This window comes from Notothenia rossii (genome assembly GCF_949606895.1).
Source record: "Notothenia rossii genome assembly, chromosome: 11".
Classification (NCBI taxonomy): Eukaryota; Metazoa; Chordata; class Actinopteri; order Perciformes; family Nototheniidae; genus Notothenia; species Notothenia rossii.
In genome coordinates, this window is record NC_136910.1 from 37,968,553 (window position 1) to 37,989,401 (window position 20,849).

Below are 20,849 nucleotides of genomic sequence, written 5' to 3' on the forward strand. Positions count from 1 at the left end.
TATACACTGCTGTTAAGCTTAACCTATATAATAATGTGTTTCGAATCGATTTATATGTTGTATTTACCTAAATCTGCAAAGTAACAAGTTACTAAATATAAAAAATAAATGTGTTGCACCAAAAAATACAAAATTGGCTTCGAAAAATGTAGTAGAGTAGAAGTATAACGTAGTATAACATGAAAATACTGGGGTAAAGTCAATGTATTTACTCAAGTACAGCACTTGAGTAAGTTGCTTTCCACCACTGCACTTAAGTTATGTTTGTACACAGTAACAAGTAGAAGTACAGCAGAGATGAATACAGTACCAATCATCAGACCTCGGTGACTTCCGGACGCGTTTGATTCGTTGTGGATGACATCAGCTGTGCAGTGAGTGTGCGGAAAAAAAAGAAAAACCCGGCGCCCTCTCCTCTCCCCGTTACTGAACATGACACAATGTCTGCTGGTATAAAAAGCTAGGGCCACTCCTATCGAGGCTCTACTGTGTGTCTGGAGGCTCCGGGGCTCTGCAGCGCGTAAAGGGAGGAGGCTGAGTGCAGAAACGGGAGATATAACGTGAGAGAGACAGTGGAGAGGACAGTATGGCCACCCTGGTACAATCCGCAGAAATGGAGACTTTAGGCGGTCAGAGCAGAACCGGGACGTCTCCCACATCCGCCAATCCCTCGCAGCACTTCAACGACAGCAAATTTTACCTGCTGGTGGTGATCGGGGAGATCATAACGGAGGATCATCTGAAGTGTGCCATTGCGGACATAGAGAGAGGTAAGACTGCGCTGAACTAAGCATTTGTATAACAACTTGAGCAGATGTAGCCTAATAGATAAGAAGTTGGTCTCATAGCTGTAAAGTCATGCACCTGTTTGGATGCATTACGCCTGAGCCAATTACGCATAACAACAATTAAATGTGTATACGGTATTTAATCTAGAAGTGATGTTGCATAATAGGGGATATTGATCAGCCCCTCCCAGTAACATTACAATAATCTTCACATTTTAACCCTTTACTTCTAACCCCCCACTGCGTTTAAGGGTTTTAGTTTAGGGTGATTATCATATTTTTGTCAGTAGGCCCAACTGTTGTCATCCAAACACGTGGGCCAGATCCTAATGCAGCCAGTGATTCAGCATTTGATCTGGACTATGCGTCAAATAATGCAGCGGATCGCGTTTCTTTGGCTCCAGTGTGCAGCAGTTGCGTTATATATGTTTTTCTCCTGCAGCATCTTAATCAGGTGCGTCAGGCTTTTGTTTCCTGAGAGTCCCAGGCATCATTTTACAGCCAGGAAGAGAAAACGAAGTTATAGCAGTAGCTTTATTCTCTCTGGTTGGGTGGGGAATAAGCTTCGCCAAAAAGCTGAATGCATTGTGTTTTGACTTGATGATTGGTATGCAGAGTAGATTATTTCCCATTTTGATCCTGAGTGCATCTCCTCATCATCTCCCCGCATCCAGCTCTCTCATCTCTCGCCGGCTGGTGGGCGTGGCCCAGGCCGCACTGCGGTCCCTACGGAAAGCCAGAGGGAAAGATTTTCAAACCGAGCAGGGCGTTTTTAGAAAAGCCACAGCTGCTGTAGTGGTCTGCTGGCCAGAGAGTTCTGTTTGTGTCTGGCAGAGAGGAGAATAAGAGGGGGATATGGCGCAGTTAGGCCTGTGAGGGAATCAGTCAATCAATAAAATGATCATAAGTGTTTACTTTTGGGTATTACCCCCCATTAAATAGAGTTTAAGCAGTGGGAGTCACAGTTAATTTTTCTTTTATGTTAATTAAATTGAGTTTTTATTGGCCATTACTGTCAGATTTTTGGACCAAAACACAATTTCGAGACTAAAATAATTGACCTTGGAAACAAAAATATTACATGGGGCTGTTCTTGAGGTTTTTTGTTATTTATATGACACATTTTATTTTATTCACACAATCTTATAATCTAAAATGGTGTATGTGGCATTACATTTACCTCCCTAGCACTTTAATTGAAACTTTGAATCTATTCAATATATTTTGTATTTACACGTGGCACTTTTATATCACCTTTGTCACTGTTGCTCATTTTAATCTCATAATATTGCCACACCCTTGGTTTTTAGTTTAGGCCCAAACCTTTCAACATGTCATATTGTGAATAGAATAACCTGTATGTCCACCTTTGTACATCATTTACCTCACAGATAAACACTTTTAAGACCTTTTGTCTCCATTACCAGTTCATATCACCCTGTAGCTTCAGACAGGCCTTCATTAGGAATTACTCGGCCTGATGATGAGAGAGGATGATGTCACCATGACTCAGCTGCTCTCTGGATGCTATCATGCGCCAGGCCCATGGCTAAACCGAGAAAGTACAATAGATATTTCCTAATATAGATTTCTCTTTTCATGCCAAATCGTATGTTCAGTCTAAGGTTTTCCAATGAACTGAGGGCAAAGAATCAGTGGAATAGATGTGGGGGCGAGGGACAGACTTTCGCGTTGGTTAGACCTGTTGCCAAGTTCTCAATGTGTCGTCTGCTGTTTGCATTGATTTTAGACAGGGAAACGCTCGGTGTTCCACAAACTTGCCCTTTCACCTCTTTGTTCTTTATTAATCTCTTGTTGATCTCTCTCTGTTTATTTTTCAGGGATCCGCTCATGGGACACCAACCTCATCGACTGTAACCTGGACCAGGAGCTGAAGCTGTTTGTCTCCAGACACTCGGCTCGTTTCTCTGCAGATGTCAAAGGTAAACTGTGAATGACAGACATTTTCACTCATTTTCTAACACTAGCCATCTGAAAACAGCTTCCATTGCATTAACAAATCCTAGGAAACATACTTTATACCGTATTATACGGTATGTGACACGTAACAACTAATAATGACTTTTCTGTCTAAAATCATATATAAAAATAAAAATACTATGAAAACACAAAAAAGCTCTGCACACAATACACTTCTATTGGTTTAACACCTGATTTCAGAGATGTTTACGTGTTGCTCTGTTTTTTTTAAATAGATTCCTATAACCCTTATATTGTAATGCAGTTTTAAAATGTTAACCTTTTTTTAACATATTTACATACCCTAGAACAGGTGTCAAACTCAAATACACAGTGGGCCAAAATAAAAAAATCGGTACTAGCCAAGATCGGACTGGTTCAATGTTTATTGCAGAACTTATTGAAATGAACGTATTGCACATATTAAACCTGGAACTAACAAAGCTTAAATTATTGCCTATAAAAACAACATTAAACATTAAAGGTTCGAGATACGCTTTTTGTTATATTCCATGGAATGCTCTTAACATCCCGATAGCAATGAATATCTTAAGTGCTTTGACAAAGAATCCATACAAAAATATCATCTGTGGAAGCTGAAGTACTGTAAAAAGCACGACCAATCATCTGAGCCGGCCCGGCTAAAATAACTGGATGGCCTACCTGCCTGTCAGCCTTCCATCTGTGCACAAACTTATCTCGTGCCCTCATTGGTCATGTGCGCGTTCGTGTGTGTTGGAGGAGGGGCTCTGTAAGGAAGTGGCCGTTTTTTTCAGGCTATGTATTTTCAAATTCTAGCGCACTCAAGCTGGTTTCTACCCCACCTTTAAATAATCAGTTGCTTTTCTTATGGCTCTATCAGCAGAGTCATTTCTTATGATTACATTTTTCCACAGGCCAACAACAGCTTCAAAAAAATGTTTCCCTCAAAGAAAAAAACAAACATGCCCTGTTGTCGCAAGAAAAAAAGTGCAGAAGGAAACATCCATGTAAACTCAGTGTGCTGCTCTGTGATGCTACTTCAAGCCAGATACTTGGCATCTTATCTTGGGTGCAAGTTCATCAATGTTTGGACTCAGGCTCTGAGCTGAGGAAACCCTCAGGATTGAGTGAAGGTGTGCGTGCAATATACCGGCGGGCCAGATCTAATAGTAATTAGAAATTATCCTGCGGGCCGAAATTAAATCCACCACGGGCCGGATTTGGCCCCCGGGCCTTGAGTTTGACACATGTGCCCTAGAAACATGCTATTAGTCCTGAAATGAGACACATGTGGGATGTTGAAGCATTATCATTTTTCATACTCTGATTTCTTTTTTAAATAAGTTCAAATATTATGAGATCCTTTACACTTCTTATGATAAAATAAAACACAAATACCAGATTAAAATGACTTCATAAGAAGGAGATGTATTTGACTGAATAATGAAAACTGCACTTTAAAGATGCATTTGTTTTGTAATGTAAAGTAACAAGTAGCTAGAGCTGTAAGACAGATAGTAAATGTTAGATACAATGTTAAGAAGAAGTAGATAACTGACATACTCAAATACAGGACAACTACCTCAAAACACTTTAATTGAGTAAAAGTATACTTTGTATCACAACGCTGCACATTTCTGCACTATCACACCCTCAGCTATAAAGTCCATGCAGTACCCTAAGCAGAGGGTGTTATGACCTGCCCCAGGACACGCCCTCTCAGCCTTTGTTGCAAGGTGAGGCTCGGCTCTATGAAGATGGAGGATCCAGTGTTGCAGGACATGTGGCTGCCGGTCAGTGGGCAGTATGGCCTTGACGCTCAGCAGCAGTTAAATCTCTGCTTGGCTTTGCTCCACGTTGGATAGGAACAGCAGGCGTTTATACTTCCCAATAGATTGATCACGCCAACAACTGCTGCTGTTGCTTTTAATCAGGATGTATTTTAATGCAGTGTTATCAAATTTCCGAATTGGGCCGCAGGGTTGTAATACAACATGTTGCGAGAGAGGTGAAACATGGAGATTTGTATATGATATAATTCAAAGAGACTTCACTCCTTTTATCTCTTTTAAAATCCCTTCACCCAGCCTCCATTCTCTTCTTCTTCCTCCATGTCTGCTGTTGCCTTGCAACCAGTACTAGATGTGCAGTAGATTCGGGAGTAATTAGCTGTGCAGAATCCCCAGTGGAAAGTGTCTGTTCATGAAAATCAAAAAGGGAGGGGAACAGAGAGGAGCTGGGGAACAGAGAGGGTGAGGGGAACAGAGAGGGTGAGGGGAATGGCTGTGAGGAGAAAGAAGAAACAAAAGCAAACAGGGGAGTAAGGGAGGGAGGAGGGTGAGGTAGGAAAGATGAAAACATACAGAAGGTTGTGGATGAAAGAATAGGCTGAAGTTTGATGTGAGAGAGAGACAGAAATGCAGCTCTGATCAGATCATTAATGAAGCCGAGGCTATGAGAAGGCATCTGTAAAACTGGAATAATATGGTTCTGTTATATTCTACGCCTTAGGGTCTTTACTGAGTCTATATCTCTAGGGGAGGATTTTCACTGTCTTTTGAACTTTTAATACAGAAACTGCTTTATTAAGAGCTTTTTAGAAACACTTCCAGGGCTTTTATGTTTATGAGGTGCAGTTCCCCTGCATACAGATAATAATTTTCCTTCATGGAAATGTACTCTAACTTTTAACATGCAAACTACCTTTATATTGTTGTGTTAAATCCAAAATAAGCATCTCTTAAATCTAAATGTTGACATTTTGGTGTGTGCTATTTTCTTCTTTTCACCAAAAGTAAGACAAAAACTTCAGCTTTCTCGTATCTATGAGCTAAATACAGTATGAAGCTGCATCGAGCAGGTGCTTATCTTAGCATAAAGGTATCAAATTCAACTATAAGCATCGCCAAAGATTACTATTCAACGCCTTACATTTTGTTTGTTAAATCCACACAAAAACAACAACAATGACACATGTTTCAATATTTCTTTCTCAAAAGTCTTTATCAGAAGGAAAGTCATTGCTTCTGGTAGATAGGTATGGCATATTTTGTTCCCTTAGCAGGCTAGCTGATTTTTGCTATTTACCGTCTTTATGCTAAGCTAAGCTATGTAGCTGCTAGCTGTAGCCTTATGTTTACTGGAAAGATATTCGAGTATGGTATCAATTTTCTCATTTAACTCTTGCCAGGAAAGCGAACAAATATATTTCTCCAAATGTCCAGCTCATTCAAACAATAATGCAACATTGCATTTTTTTCATTCTGAGCTTCTGACTTTATGTAAGATATAATTGTACCTTTGTTGCATAAAATATTACCTTCAGTTTGTAGTGCATCTATAGCTTATGGCTCAGCGCTTGCAGGAAAACACAAACCAGCAGGTAGTATCGGGCAGAGAGGGACGAATGCAATTATCTGTCTGCTTGACAAATGATATGCCATCCATCACACCGCGGTAGAGTACAGGAAGTATGGACCCCACAGTGGGGAGGAAGAGAAGGGAGGAAAGAAGGGGCAAGGCAGGAGACCCCCAATGTGTCCCTTCTGGATATTATACTTCTGGTTATGTATGGCTTTCTCAGTACTTCAATGCAGACTGCTCTGAAGTCTTAAACGGCGCTCTCTAAACCACAGATCCACTCGAGACTCTTCTACTGTAAGAAAACATTGCCGCTTGTGATCAATAGTAATTAAGAATTGAGTTGACTTTAACAAAGGAATAGAGTGGTGCCAAGATGCGACCTATACCAGGAAATGAGTCCACATTTTAGCATAGACCCATGCCTGATGCGCAAATGCGGCACAATTAAGCGCGCCACAGTTTCGCCGCTGATATGTGGGGACAAATGAACCAGTGGCAGTTCACGCGCGTGCTCCACTAGCACCCCACGCCCCGTCTGTCCGTCAGAGGAACCTCATCACATAACTTTGCGTGGGGCCAGGGGCCGCCCTGGATAAAAGTGTGTTTGCCAAAGAGCTTATTTTCTGCAATAATAAAAAATCCAATAGAAAAATCCCATTGCTTTTTTTCAAGGAACCCCCTGGCGATGCTTACTTTCAGGTCTGCATACAAAAAAACTTCATCATTGAACCACTCTATTTGTTAAGCCATAAAGATCCTCCAGATATATTGCACACATAGGATCCTGTTTTCCCCTCGATGTCTATTAAACCCAAAGAAAGAAAGAAATAAGTAGAGGAAAGACTGAATAATTGTTGCTCTTTCTCCTAGCGTGTGTCATATGCTTGACAAGCTAATTCCTGAAGATAACGGCTGTAAAGAAGCTTACCATTATTTAGAGGCATCAATACTGCCAAGCAGATGATTACTGCTCAGTGAGCCAGCCGGAAAAACAGCAGTTGGAGTTAATTAGCTCTGTGCCCAGACATATTACATATAGCTCCCTTTTTAATCCAGTTATATGGGGACAAATGAACCAGTGACATTGACAACTGTGCTCAAGGGGGCCCCATTTTTGTCACTGAAAGTCACCTTGGTCAATTATTCTGTTGCAGTCGAAAAGAAAATGACAGGAAGGTGAAAGGTGCTGACACATACTGGCCATCCACCTAAAGAGATTACTTTTTATTTCTCACATGTTGAGGTATTTTTTGCGAAAAGGAGACACTACCTTTAGTTGTTCCACTGATCTATTTTTGGTGTGGTGCCATCCACATTGATGTGTCTGGTTCAGTCTGTGGCAGGCATAAAGGCTACACCAGACTTGCACTTTCTATTCAGCCAGGAGGAGAATGCTTAGTGATGCATGTCACATTACCTCTCCTCTAGCTGAGACAGAGAAGCATTGGGCATTAAGAATATTTATATCGATCAAGGTAATTGTCAGGGTCAACCAAGCCTCAGTGCACATGTGTCATTTTTTGATGGGTTGGCTTGGATGGTAATTTGGCAGCGTGATGGTGCTGGTGGCGGCTCCACCAGTCCTTTACATGTACGGACCATTTCTGCTTCATCACACAACATCCCAGCAAGTAGGGCGTGACCCACCGAGAGACAACAAAGAACAAGCTTTTCTATTACATTAGCGATGGTTTGTTTATAGTAGCACGACAGGAGGTACGGTTTCCAGGATCAATTGTTCTCCCGTCTCACAGACGACTTAAACATTTTTTTCCTCAGTCTCTTGTTTTAAAGGAGGAGCTTTTGTCATCAGTTTAAGACTGCTGCCTCTTCAGAACCAAGCTGAGCGAAGCTGCTTTCTCAGGAATGTGATGATGGTGGGATAAGACTGATACTAATCTCTGCTTCAAATTGTTAATACAAATTCACAATAAAGGAGCAAAAATGAAGACAAGAGTCTTTCGGTATTGGGATTCGCGAGTAATCACAATATTTCAAAGGCTTGAGAAAAGTTTGAAATCAAAGCATTACAACTATAGCCCCCATCACTCCGTCAAAGCAATGTCCACCTTAAAAAAAGTTAAGTTTAATTTTGGATTTAACCACAACCATGTTATTCATTTAAAAATAGTCTTTAACAAAACATCTGCAAATAAAATACTGCCGCCAGAGAAAAACGTGATGTCTTTTTTGTAGTTTAAACATCTGCCATGATACTGAATATATTAAAGCTCAAATTTAAAGTCGCACTAGGAATATTATTCCCTCCAGACAACTTACTACATAGAGCAAACGTAGTGCAATAACTACTCAAGGGTTGGCAAGTTGGGGAAGAGCTATTATTTCAACATTAACTGAACTCCGGAGAGTATTATAAGATAATAGCATGTACTAGATAGCAGCCAGCCCAGTATTAACAGCAGTGATTGAAAGAATTCTTCCATATGGAGAGACAGTCCTCTGGGAGCAGGAGGCAAGGTTAATGGCTATGTGCTCCATAATGAGAATCTGCAGTATGAAATATATATGGAGGAATCGGCCCAGCAGCCAGATTCATGTCTCTGGAGACGAGGCACACTCTATCCTCTGAATTTTAAGATAATATTCAACACCTCGCTGCCCTCTGGACCCCACAGAGAGCATATCTTTAGTTTGTGTTATTTGCAGAATATGAGTGGCAGACTATTTTTTTGTTTTTACCAGTGGAAATTGATCCAAATGAATAAGAAAACAGGTTTTCAGTCAGGTGGCTCAAGGGGAATGTATTGATTCATGTAAAGGAAAATAAAGAGATAAAGACAGATTGATTGAGTGAGCGGGTGAATAATGACGCTAGACCCCCTGGACCAGAGGAAACCCCCTTATACACACACAGACACTCACACACTGGGAACAAAGTCATTATCATAATCAATCATGCTGGGTTTTGGATGATTGATTATGAGCCTGTCACATCCCATTGTTCATCTTCTGTGTAACAGCTCTGTCATATGAGGGGAAATGTTACTTATTGGAAGAATAAAGCATATCCAGTCCTCATAATATACACACAGAACAAACAATTATGTGGTCTTTATCCAATCATTATGTCATGTCTGTATTGTTTGTCCGAAGTTGAGTATCGAGTTGAAACAATTGTCTGATTAATTTATAAATTGATTGTCAGGAAAATTAGTCACCAAGTTCTTTTAAAATCAATCAGTTGAGTCGTTTTTCTAAGCGAATAAATTCTCATTCCAGCTTGAAATGGCAAGGTTTACTAGTTTTCTTCTTCTTATGTGATATTAAATTGATTCTTTCAACAATTGTTCTACTTTGTTTCACAGGACAGAGAATTCTTCACCATAAGAGTAATATACTGGAGACAGTGGTGCTCATCAACCCTTCAGATGAAGCAGTCAGCACCGAGGTAAAGTGAGATAAAATGGTGTTGGCAATCTATTATTTCTTATTCTTTAACTTTGTATTTGCAATCAAGGAGGTATGAGTCACACATGCTTTAAATGAATGCACAGCTACATAGCAATTACAGCTTGAAAACGATTATTACCCAGCCTCAGCTGTCCACCACTTTTGGCTAATTATCCCTCCATGTGAAGTGCTGCGCGGTGCAATTTGTGGGAATAAAAAAAGATAGGAGCAATTAGGAGCTCAAGAGACTTGTCTTGTGTACTGTTAGAATAAAGTGCAGCCTTTTACCTCTTTTTTGTTGTTACATTTTGACCGAAAGAAAGACATAGAAGGGTCAGCAGTACAGATGACACACGATTTTTCTCTTGTAACACTGCTTCAGCGTCGCCTCCACCCCCCAGCCATGTCTGCAGTCAAACTGCGCATTAATAATATCTCAAAGCACAGCAGGGTCTGACCAGCCGCCCAGAACAGCTGATGTTGCTGAACAAGAAAAAAAAGACCAACAGGGAGAGGCAAGACTTAGAGGGATGAAAGGAAAATTAGCAGAGTGAACGAGTCAGTTAATTAGCTAATGGATTTGATTGACGCAAAAACTGGTGATGTTTCAAATAGACTAAATCATTAGGCTGTTTGCTGCAGCCGCAAAGCTCTGTAGTCCCCATCTCTGTAGCCAATAAGTACTATATATGATTGTGCACCAGTGGCGAACCGTCAGGGCCTTCAAGGTATTCAGAGAATACCCTGGAACACTCAGATAAAACAAACAAAAAATCAATGTAATTATATAAATCAAATGTAATAAAATGTATATAAAATGAATAAATGAGAATCGTATCTGTGTTGTTGATCTGTAATATTACAGTGTTACGTTGATTTGTTTGTCCTTCTCGGTCCATGCACTACGCATTTCAGTGGTTTTGTGTTAGAAAAAAAATGCAACCAATCAGATCTTGTTCTGGGTTGAATATCCTTCAACCAAGGTATTCTACATCCTTGATAGAATGCCCTGGCCGTTGCACTGAATGAGAGCGTACGTTTGGATTGACAGTTTGATCAACCAATCATATATTGATTTGTAGCCAATGGGCGTATTCATTCCGGCAACGTCTACAGAACGTCTACAGAAGGTCCAGTTGTGATAGACACGGTTCGCCACTGTTGTGTACTATCAAGCAGTTTACATCAAGTGTCATACATGTTTTTCTCAATGTTTCTTTGACTTATTGTCCATTTACTCTCTAGGCTCGTTTGATGGTCTCAGACACTGCTAGACACAAGCTTCTGGTTCTCTCTGGGCAATGCTCTGAAAACAGTGGAGAGTTAATCCTTCAGTCTGGAGCTTTCTCTTTCTTCAACTTCATAGACATATTCACCGACCAAGAGGTGAGCAAACATGATGATGAGTTTTTTATGAGAACTATGACATTGCCCCATGTGCAGACCTTTGTTGTCTGGTTTTACATTAGTGAAAGATTGCAGGGTCTACTGTATAATGAGAACAAAAAAAATGTCAGTCAAACCCTTGCAACAAATGCATGGTATTTGCCATCCCTAAAAGCTCTAATTCAAGCATTGCATTATAGTCTTAAAACTTGACATACATATACACGTACTAAAACTGATAGCAAAGCACTGTTCATTTCATTATGGACTTATTCAAAGTTACTCACTCATAGTCCCTTAATTTCCTTCCTGAACAGATTGGTGAATTGCTCAGCACCATTCACCCGGCAAACAAAGCCAACCTCACACTCTCCTGCCCTCAACAAGGAGAGTGGAAAAGCTCCAACCTGGACAAACACAACTTGCAGGACTTCATTCACATGAAACTAAACTCGACTCTCATACTCCCTGAAATGGAGGGCCTCTCAGAGTTCACAGAGTATTTATCTGAATCCGTAGAGATCCCGACTCCTTTTGAAATGTTAGAACCACCAACCTCAGGTGGATTCCTCAAACTCTCCAAACCATGCTGTTACATTTTCCCTGCCGGAAACGGTGACTCCGCCCTCTTTGCCGTCAACGGCTTCAACATGCTCATTAATGGTGGCTCGGACAGGAAGTCGTGCTTCTGGAAGTTGGTGAGGCACCTGGACCGTGTGGACTCCATCCTCATGACCCACATTGGTGACGACAACCTGCCAGGCATCAATAGCATGCTGCAGAGGAAGGTTGCAGAGCAGGAAGAGGAGCAGTCCCAGGGTTCGACAGCTAACAGCGACTGGGTGAAGAACATGATCTCTCCAGATATTGGTATTGTGTTTGTGAATCTTCCTGAAAACCTGGACAACCCGGACCCGAATTACAGAGTGCGAAGGAGCTTTGAGGAGGCAGCCTTCACTCAGCAGTTCCTCACCAAGCTAAATTTGAGGTTAGAGCCTTTGCAGAGGCCTGTTGGAAACACTATAGAACCACTGATACTTTTTCAGAAAATGGGCGTTGGGAAACTTGAGATGTATGTGCTTAATCCATCAAAGAACAGCAAGGAGATGCAGCACTTTATGAAGCAGTGGACAGGGAGTGAAAAAGACACCGCCTCCATTCTGCTGCCAAATGGAAAAGAATCCGAGTTCCCCGTCTCTTACTTGACTTCGATCTCTTCGCTCATTGTGTGGCATCCCGCAAATCCCTCAGATAAGGTCGTGCGTGTTCTCTTTCCTGGAAATGCCACCCAGCATCATGTCTTTGAAGGTTTAGAAAAACTGAAGCACTTGGACTTTCTGAAGCAGCCGGTTGTCACTCAGAAAGCGATGTCTTCTAATATGCCGTCAACACCAACACTAAAGCAAGCTAAGATGAAACACAGAACAGACAGCAAAGAGAGCCTCAAATCTACCCCAAGGCCATCACCAAGCAGAAGCATCAGGAAGGAATCAAAGGAGGAAGCCCCGGAAAAGGCAAAGACAGATGCAGAATCTTCTCATGAAAAACCACAAAAAACTGAGAAAAAAGAAAAAGCTCCGCTGAAAAAGGCAAAGGCACCCGAGAAAGAATCAAAGGCAAAGGCAGAGCAAACGGCCCAAAATGAAACTCCAGAGAAAAAGAAGTCTGAAATAAAACCCAAGGTGGAAAAGGTTGTAAAAAAGGAGACCAAAGTGTCTGTGGAAAAGAAAAAAGAAGTTAAGAAAGAAGTAGCAAAGAAAGATGATACACCCAAACATGAAGTTAAAAAGGATGAAAAAGTAAAGAAAGAGGAGGCAAAGAAGGTTATCAAAAAGGATATCAGAAGAGACTCGCCTATGAAGGAGAAGAAGGAAGAAAAGAAAGACTTAAAGAAAGATGTCAAAAGGCCAGTTAAAGACATAAAGAAATCATCCGCTGCGGGGGGGGAAAAGAGCCCAACACCAAAACCAAAGCCCCTGAAAAAAGAGGCTTCAAAGAAAGATGCAGGAACACCATCAAAATTGAAAGACAAAGGAAAGCCAAAGGTGACAAAGAAGGATACAAAAGGGGAAAGTGCCAAACTTGCAGTGAGTGCAGCTGCTGTTGCGGAAGATCCAGAAGTAGTAAGATCTCTGATGTCAACACCAGAGGACCTCACTAAGGACTTTGAGGAGCTTAAAGCTGAAGAGCTTGTGGAGGATGATGCAACTGTGCAACACATCAAGGAAGAAGAGGCTGTGATGATCCACCGTGAAGAAATAATGCAGAACAAAGAGTCACCTGAGGCATTAGAGTCTTTGGATGAGGGTATAACAACAACAGAGGTTGAAGGAGACAATGAAGAGACTCCAGAAGAACAAGTTGTTAAGGGAAAACTCATTGGCAGTATAAGTGAGAAGTTTGAAGATGAAGGCACTGTAATGGAGGAGACATCAGAGGGAGGGGATTATGAAGAGAAGGAAGAGATGGAAGAAGTTTATGAACCAAATAAAGATAAGCTTACTCCCAGTGAAGATGAACACCAAGACCGAAAGGATGATGTTAAACAAGTGGATAGTGTTAAAGATGATGACGATGATGTAACTTATAAAAATGAGGAAAGTCTTCACATAAGTGAGAGACAGACCGAGAAACAGCATCAGTTCCTTTCAGCATCACCCAAAGTATCCTCACCTGTTTCTCCAGCTGCATCTATCCATGAAGAAATGTTTCCGGTTGACTTTGAGAGCTCCACAACCTCGGATGACGAGAACAGAGATGAGCCCCCTGAAGATTACACTGTCAGCTCTGGCCTTACTCAGTCCACTATTGAGATCTCTAGTGTGCCTACTCCAATGGATGATATGTCAACTCCTAAGGACATTGCAAGCGACGAAAACATCAATGATGAGTCTCCTTCGCAGGACTTTGGCAGGTTTGCTAAATCAGCATCTGGGGAGTTCGATGGGAAGAAGCCCTCTCCACTTCAGGATTTGCCATTGTCAGATCACTCTCACAGTGATCCCACAGAAGGCCATGACTACAATCACTCAGCTTCCACAATATCTCCCCCTTCACCTCTAGAAGAGGATCAATTCAATAAAGGGTTTCTCACCGCAGGGAAACTTGAAGGGTTTGCAACAGCTAAAGAGTCATGTGAAACAGACTCCACGAGACTGAGTTCAACTTCCATCACATCACCTCTTGTACGTTCTCCCTCAGTGGACCGCAAGGACAATTTGGATTCTCCACCAGTGTTTGCTTCTCCAATTGAACTGTCCACCACCATGGCAGGGTCTCCAGCAGCACCAGTTGATCCCTTCATCAGCCCAGAGTACAAGATCTTGGAAGGAGCTAACTCACCTCAGTCCTCTGGTCACACACCTTACTTTCAGTCCCCAGTAGATGAAAAAGCCGGAGCTATACCACCTATGTCAGAAGATAAAGCACAGGGTCCAGTCATTGTGGAGGTCACAAGTGATAAAGAGGAGTCTTCCAATAGAAGTACCCCTGAACCAGAAAGTTTCTCCGCTGTAGAGAAGGTAATGTCCTCCTCAAAAAGCCCACCTCCAACTGAACCAGATTCCCCAACAAAGATGGAGAAGTCAGACTTCCAGAAAACTGGAGATTCAATCCTGTCTTCAGCACCAATGTCCAAACAGGAATCAGACACTAGTCCTTTTACAGCTTTTAAAGACGAGAGTAAAATGTCCATTTCAGAGGGTACCACATCAGACAAGTCCGAAACTCCTCTGGAGGAGGTGGTAGCAGAAGATACATTTTCACATTTAGCTTCAGCATCCACCGCCTCGCTGGCCACCAGCTCTTTGCCAGAACCCACCACAGACTCTCCTTCCCTTCATGCGGAGGTAGGATCTCCTCACTCAACAGAAGTGGATGACTCTTTCTCTGTCTCCATGGTTCAGACTCCAACCGCCTTTCAAGAAGCTGAGGGATCTCCAACCAAGGAAGATAGCCCAAGGCCCATGTCTATCTCCCCAGACATCTCACCAAAGATGAAAAGCAGAACACAGGATGCAAAATCCCCAGAGCACTCCACCATGTCAATAGAGTTTGGCCAGGATTCCTCTGACCACTCCTTAGCCCTGGACTTTAGTAAGCAATCTCCAGAGCATCTATCTGCTGGGGGCACTTCACGTGCTACAGAGAATGGCCCTACTGAGGTTGACTATAGCCCTTCAGAGGGAACAGATGAAAGACCATCTGAAAACCGTAATTCTGCAGCAGAGAAGCCTTTTCTTTTTGAAGAGAGTTATTCAATCCTTGCCACTTCTGCAACCCCATCAGATGCATCTCAGTCCACTCCCTCTGTTACAACTCCTTGCCAGATGACAGAGATGCTACATGCAACACCTGAGCAGACGGATAAGTCTCCCTTCACCACAAAGGCATCTTCTCTCACCCACTCTCCCCATTCCAATGAGCCATCCCCAGTGCTGGGAAGTCCCTCGGCTAAAGACAGCTACAGCCCTATTTCACCATCTGTAGAGAGCATAACTAATACATCTGACACACAGCAGAAATATGACAAGTCACCCTCACCTCCCAAAGCTGCTTTCCCCTCATCGACTTTTAGATATTCAAAAGAAGATACCCTTTCCCCTGCAAAGGAGACTAATCCCTTTAAATGTGAGGATTCAACACCTGAGGCAAAATCCCCTGTGAGCCCAAAAGTCCCCTGTCCATCATATCTACCTCTCTCCTCTGATCCATGTCATTACAATTCGGCCTGTGGCTCCAGAGATCCTGACTCTATTAAGAAGAGCCCCTTTGCTCCATCTAAGACAGATGTCGACCTATGCCTAGTCACTTCATGTGAGTACCGTCACCCTAAGACAGAACTGTCCCCATCTTTCATCAACCCTAGCCCTATGGAATACTTCATTAATGAAGAAAACGCCAGGGAGGAGGAGAAGCTTCTGACCAAGTCAGCAGGAGGGCCTCCACCTCCAGGAGGTAAGCTTTCCGTGAAGCAGTGTGAGGAGACCCCTCCCACATCCATCAGTGAATCCGCCCCCTCCCAGACAGACTCAGATGTTCCACCAGGGACCGAGGAGTGCCCCTCCATCACAGCAGATGCTAACATTGACTCTGAAGATGACTCTGAGACTCTGCCTACTGACAGAACGCTGACTTATCGGCATGCAGATCCTCCTCCGGTGGCACTGAAGGACTCCGCTCCATCTTCAGGCCACCATGATGTCTGCATGGTGGACCCAGACGCCCTCAAGGCTGAAGAAAACCTCCACAATGCTAATACAGATGGAGGAGAGAATCCCAAGAAGAAAAAGCTGATCAAGAAGTCTTCCTCACCTGCCAGGAAGACTACTCTATCAAAAGTAAAGGACACCAAGACTGCCTCTCCGAAGAAGAGTGTCGGGGAAGGGAAGGACGCTAAAAATGCAACCAATACCTCTGCATCCAAAGGTGTTAAAAGTGCCACATCAGGTGAGTACTATTTTTTACTCATTAGCATCAATTATATCACATATCTGTTTTACATAATTTGCTTGTATTGAAGGTATATGTTTGCTTCTTTCAGGTACTGGCAGTGGAAAGGTATCAGGTGGGGCAGCTCTGCCCAACTGTCCTCCCATGTACATGGATTTGGTTTACATCCCTAATCACTGCAATGCCAAGAATGTGGATGCTGAGTTCTTTAAGCGGGTGCGCTCCTCTTACTATGTGGTCAGTGGCAATGATCCCACTGCTCATGAGCCCAGTAGGTCAGTCCTTGATGCTCTGCTGGAAGGAAAGGCTCAGTGGGGAAACAATTTGCAGGTGAGTATTTATATAATTAATGAGATATTGTAAAACTAACTGGACTAAAGTTACAATTTTGGGGAGCAATTTAAGATATTTTTAAGTCAATTTCAGTAATGCCACTGCCCGCATTTTAGGGTGCAAGATTGAAAATAACAATAGGTCATTGACCCATACATTTCTTCCCATAGTTCAATGTTACTTTTAGAGCCTTGCTACTAATAATATAATAAGGAATTCTACTTGCAAACATCATAAGAGGGAAATATATCTTTTAGTTGAAGGATGATACAGGAATTTTCCGAATGCTCTGAGCTAAGAGACCTTCTTCTCTCGTGTCAGGTCACTTTGATTCCAACCCATGACACAGATGTGATGAGGGAGTGGTACCAGGAGACCCACGACAAGCAGCAGGAGCTGAACATCATGGTGCTGGCCAGCAGTAGCACTGTCGTCATGCAGGACGAGTCCTTCCCCGCATGCAAGATAGAGATGTAGGCTCTATCTTGGAGATCAGGAGGTCTACTGACAATGAGAGGCATCATTATTTGAGGAACAAAACATGTAGCACTGAAACTTACAATTAAACACTTATATGCTCAAAAGCTACTACTAAACCCTGAGAAAATAAATATGTACAATGAGAACTAACACAGAGTCTTCATGCAAGGGACAATGCTTTCTATATAAAGTAAGACATGTAATCTGATTTGTAGGTATAATTCGATAGTGCCGGGAGGAAATTAGAAACCAACAAAGCCATGATTGTCCATTTATGCCAACTCTAACAAGTAACTCTGATGTTGTTGTCGATTTATTGGGTTTCTTCTGCATCCCTAGATCAAATAGACAGATGTCAATAAAAAAAACATCCCTGCATAATGATATATTCTTGGATAATGGCTGTTATCCACACCAAAGGATAAAACAAAATGTTTTCTGTTATTGCCTTAGGGAGTCAAATTGAATGTATAAGAAATGGTACAACTAGCAGAGTGGACCGCTAGCTCTTCACACCAGAGGTCAATCCCAAAAACTGCTGTTAAATGGTTACATAGTCGAATGATGGTGGATGAAATAACTTGAAAGGATACTCAACACTGATTACCATTAATATGATGTCTGACTTCATATTCATCACGGGGGATACAAAGTGCCCCCTACCATTTTGAAACCTTATGTTTTTAAAGTGGGCCAGATAGTATTTGATTTAAAATGCATGTCTTAAAATCTGCTTCATGTTGCTGCTGATGTATGAATATTAATTTATTATTTGTAATATTGTGCTTGATTGTCCAGATAGGCTTTTACACTGCACAACAGGAAGCTGCTTCAGAATGCTCTCCCTTGCCTTTTGTCGTGTAAGGCCTTTTATTTCAGATTGTCTGTTTTATTTACATATTTTATGTTATTTCACGAAGAGAAAATCTGAACTTATTTATTATCCTTCTTTTTTTTCATGTAATCCTTGAGCTATGGGGGAGCTAGCCTTTTCCCATTGTAAAGCTGGTGAGGAAGGATATTTTCATAGACCTTAAATGTCTTGTTTTTCTAAAGCATTGTACTATAATTATAAATAGCTTTGTGGCTGATGGAGTGGTTGGAAGACATGCATGATGCGTTAGAATTTGTTATTTTTTGTCCATGGGGATTTTGCTCAGACTTGCATTAACAACAACAGGGCTAAGCTACATAAATACATGTAAGGAGCATTTTATAATTTTTGCAAGTTGTGCGATAACATTACTACATTTAACTCGAATGGCGTACAAATGTGCACTGTAGGAACATAAAACATGATTTCGGGTTTAGTACAGTGGATTTTCAGGTTGAATAATTATTGAGACAAAAGAGTGTATGCTCTTTAGCCGGGATGAAAGGATAACAGCTTAGAGTAGAGGTGTAGTTTTGAGAGGGGCCGCACACAGAGGCGAGAGTGAGTGACTTAGGTGTTTTAAATGAAAGTATGTAAAACAAAGACACTTTAAACACATACATGACAAAACAAAACGAACAGTACAGAGGCCACAGGTGAACTTTGACTGGCCACCTTCTGGAGAAACATTTAACAACTCAATCATTACAGGCTTTACTTGATCACTAAATATTTCTGAAATGTCAGGTGTTCATAATACCACTATAGATCGGTTTTCCTGCAGGGGAACCTTAAACCAACACCATGACCAACAACAAACATACAAACCGGACTGACATTTCTCTATCCTCTTTCTTCTATCTCTTCACTCCCTGTCTTTCTCTCTGCCTTTTACTCCTTATCTTTCTCTCGGGAGAACTTTACTATGTCTGTCTGCAGCTGTGTGGTAAAATTGTCTTGTGATCTTGCATCCTCTCTGCCCTTTTCACAAACTCATATGTAACTTCTAGCAGTTAGTTTCAAGTGAAAGTATTCCTCGGTGCTTTCTGATGTTTGTGTGCAATATTTCCTCTACCCTTACGGCGAATCTGATGTAAGAGGAACCACTACTAAAGAAAAAACATTAAATAACAACCAAAATAAAATCTGTTGTGAAAAAATATGGATTTATTTGTCTTACTTAATCCTTTTAAAGGCTTTAAGTTTTGTTATTGTGTGATATTACAAAGTGTGTTTATTCTTGTGTTATATTTAAAAAATATAATGTCCAAATCTCACAGACGCCAGTCATGCTTCCATTAAAATATATCTCACAATTCCATACTTCCCATGCTAGCAGCTACGTAAGCGTACAGTGGTGCTTTGAGCTAAATGCTAATTCATGTTAGCGCTGATGTTAAGCACGTAAAAAGTACCAATCACACCATGTTTCCTATCTTAGTTTAGCGTGTTAGCATGCTAACATTTGCTAAATACTTAACACAACATTTTGCCGATATCAAGTCGATATCATCTGTTGTAAAGGTATTTGGACCTAAACCAAAGAATTAGATACAAATTCAGTAAAAAAACATGACACTGTCACTAGATTTAAAGTCAGGTGATGGTCAAATTATAATAAATGCGCTGCATCCAACAATTGTTGAGATATTTAACTCAAAACCTATAAAGGTAGTTGTTGTCATCTTCTTCATTAACGTTCTTACAGAATGTCATAGCTTAACGTATTGAGATATTTCAGTACAGACTAAATGTATGGATCATTTCACCACAACGTTTACAACAACAAACTCCTCCATCGTGAAGATAAATAACACAACATTGCCCGCCTGTCAAGTAAATGTCATGTGCACACAGGTGATTGGCTAGAAGCAACATCCAGGGAGGAAGTCGTCTGTCTTAGCGTCCTTGAGAGCCAGACAGAATAGATTGGCTTTTATGTTCCCTCAGAGGGATTTATCCTACGAGACTTAGCTGTGGCTAAGCTAAGAGGAAAGAGCTGTCTGTGAGTGTTTTGACACTGTTTTCCTCTGTAAGTAAAGCTATTCGCCTGGCTTGGCATGTTACATTTTCTGACATTAAGTTGGACTTAAATAACTCAACTATGGATTGTGATAACATTTTGCACAGACATTCATGGTCCTTTAATGATGCGTCCTACAAACTCTTGTGAGCCACTGAAAAAATGTATAGCAACACCAGCAAAATAACATTGTTGGCTTTTAATGATACAGCTTGACAACTATTTGATTTGATTTTCACACAATTTGGTGCAGACAAAAGCTAGGATGCAATTATCATAATGTAGGAACAGTGGGCAGCCACAACTCAGCACCTGTGGAAAACACTTGAGTACAAATCTTACAACATACTTAATGTGCATATCCTTTTATGTAGATATCAGGAAAACACCTGCAATGGGAGAACATTTACACTGGCTGTAATCAGCACTAGCTTCAATTTAAGACCATGCTAACCCCAGCCAATGTACAATGCAAAGGAGAGTGAAGAAAATATAATAAATTAATGTGAACTATCAGATGAACCGATCTTTATAATATATTAAGATATGCAGAACATGAAACATGTCTTGAGAAAAATAATAACACTTTTAGCGGCTCCAGTATGGAGCAAACTGAAGGCCCTTTTAGATCAGATTCCCTAGAGACGAAAGTGACAGACTAATTAAGAAAAGCAGAGCAGGATGAGAGGACATTTCTACTCAATCCAATATCCATTTCCTGTACAGTGTTGCATCACAAAGCCACATGTCTGGTGACTTATACACCCCCACAGAGTGG

At 41.4% G+C, this 20,849-nt stretch overlaps 1 protein-coding gene across 1 annotated transcript; it reads left to right on the forward strand.

Annotated features, from left to right (window-relative positions):
* Window positions 1–391: 391 nt before the first annotated feature.
* On the forward strand, window positions 392–19,208 carry map1b (microtubule-associated protein 1B). Its single transcript, XM_079658648.1, has 7 exons — window positions 392–770; window positions 2,630–2,731; window positions 9,440–9,522; window positions 10,770–10,910; window positions 11,228–16,358; window positions 16,453–16,691; window positions 17,016–19,208. Exons 1-7 carry the CDS (start codon window positions 587–589, stop codon window positions 17,169–17,171), a joined length of 6,036 nt encoding a protein of 2,011 aa, XP_079514774.1. The 5' UTR covers window positions 392–586; the 3' UTR covers window positions 17,172–19,208.
* Window positions 19,209–20,849: the final 1,641 nt, after the last annotated feature.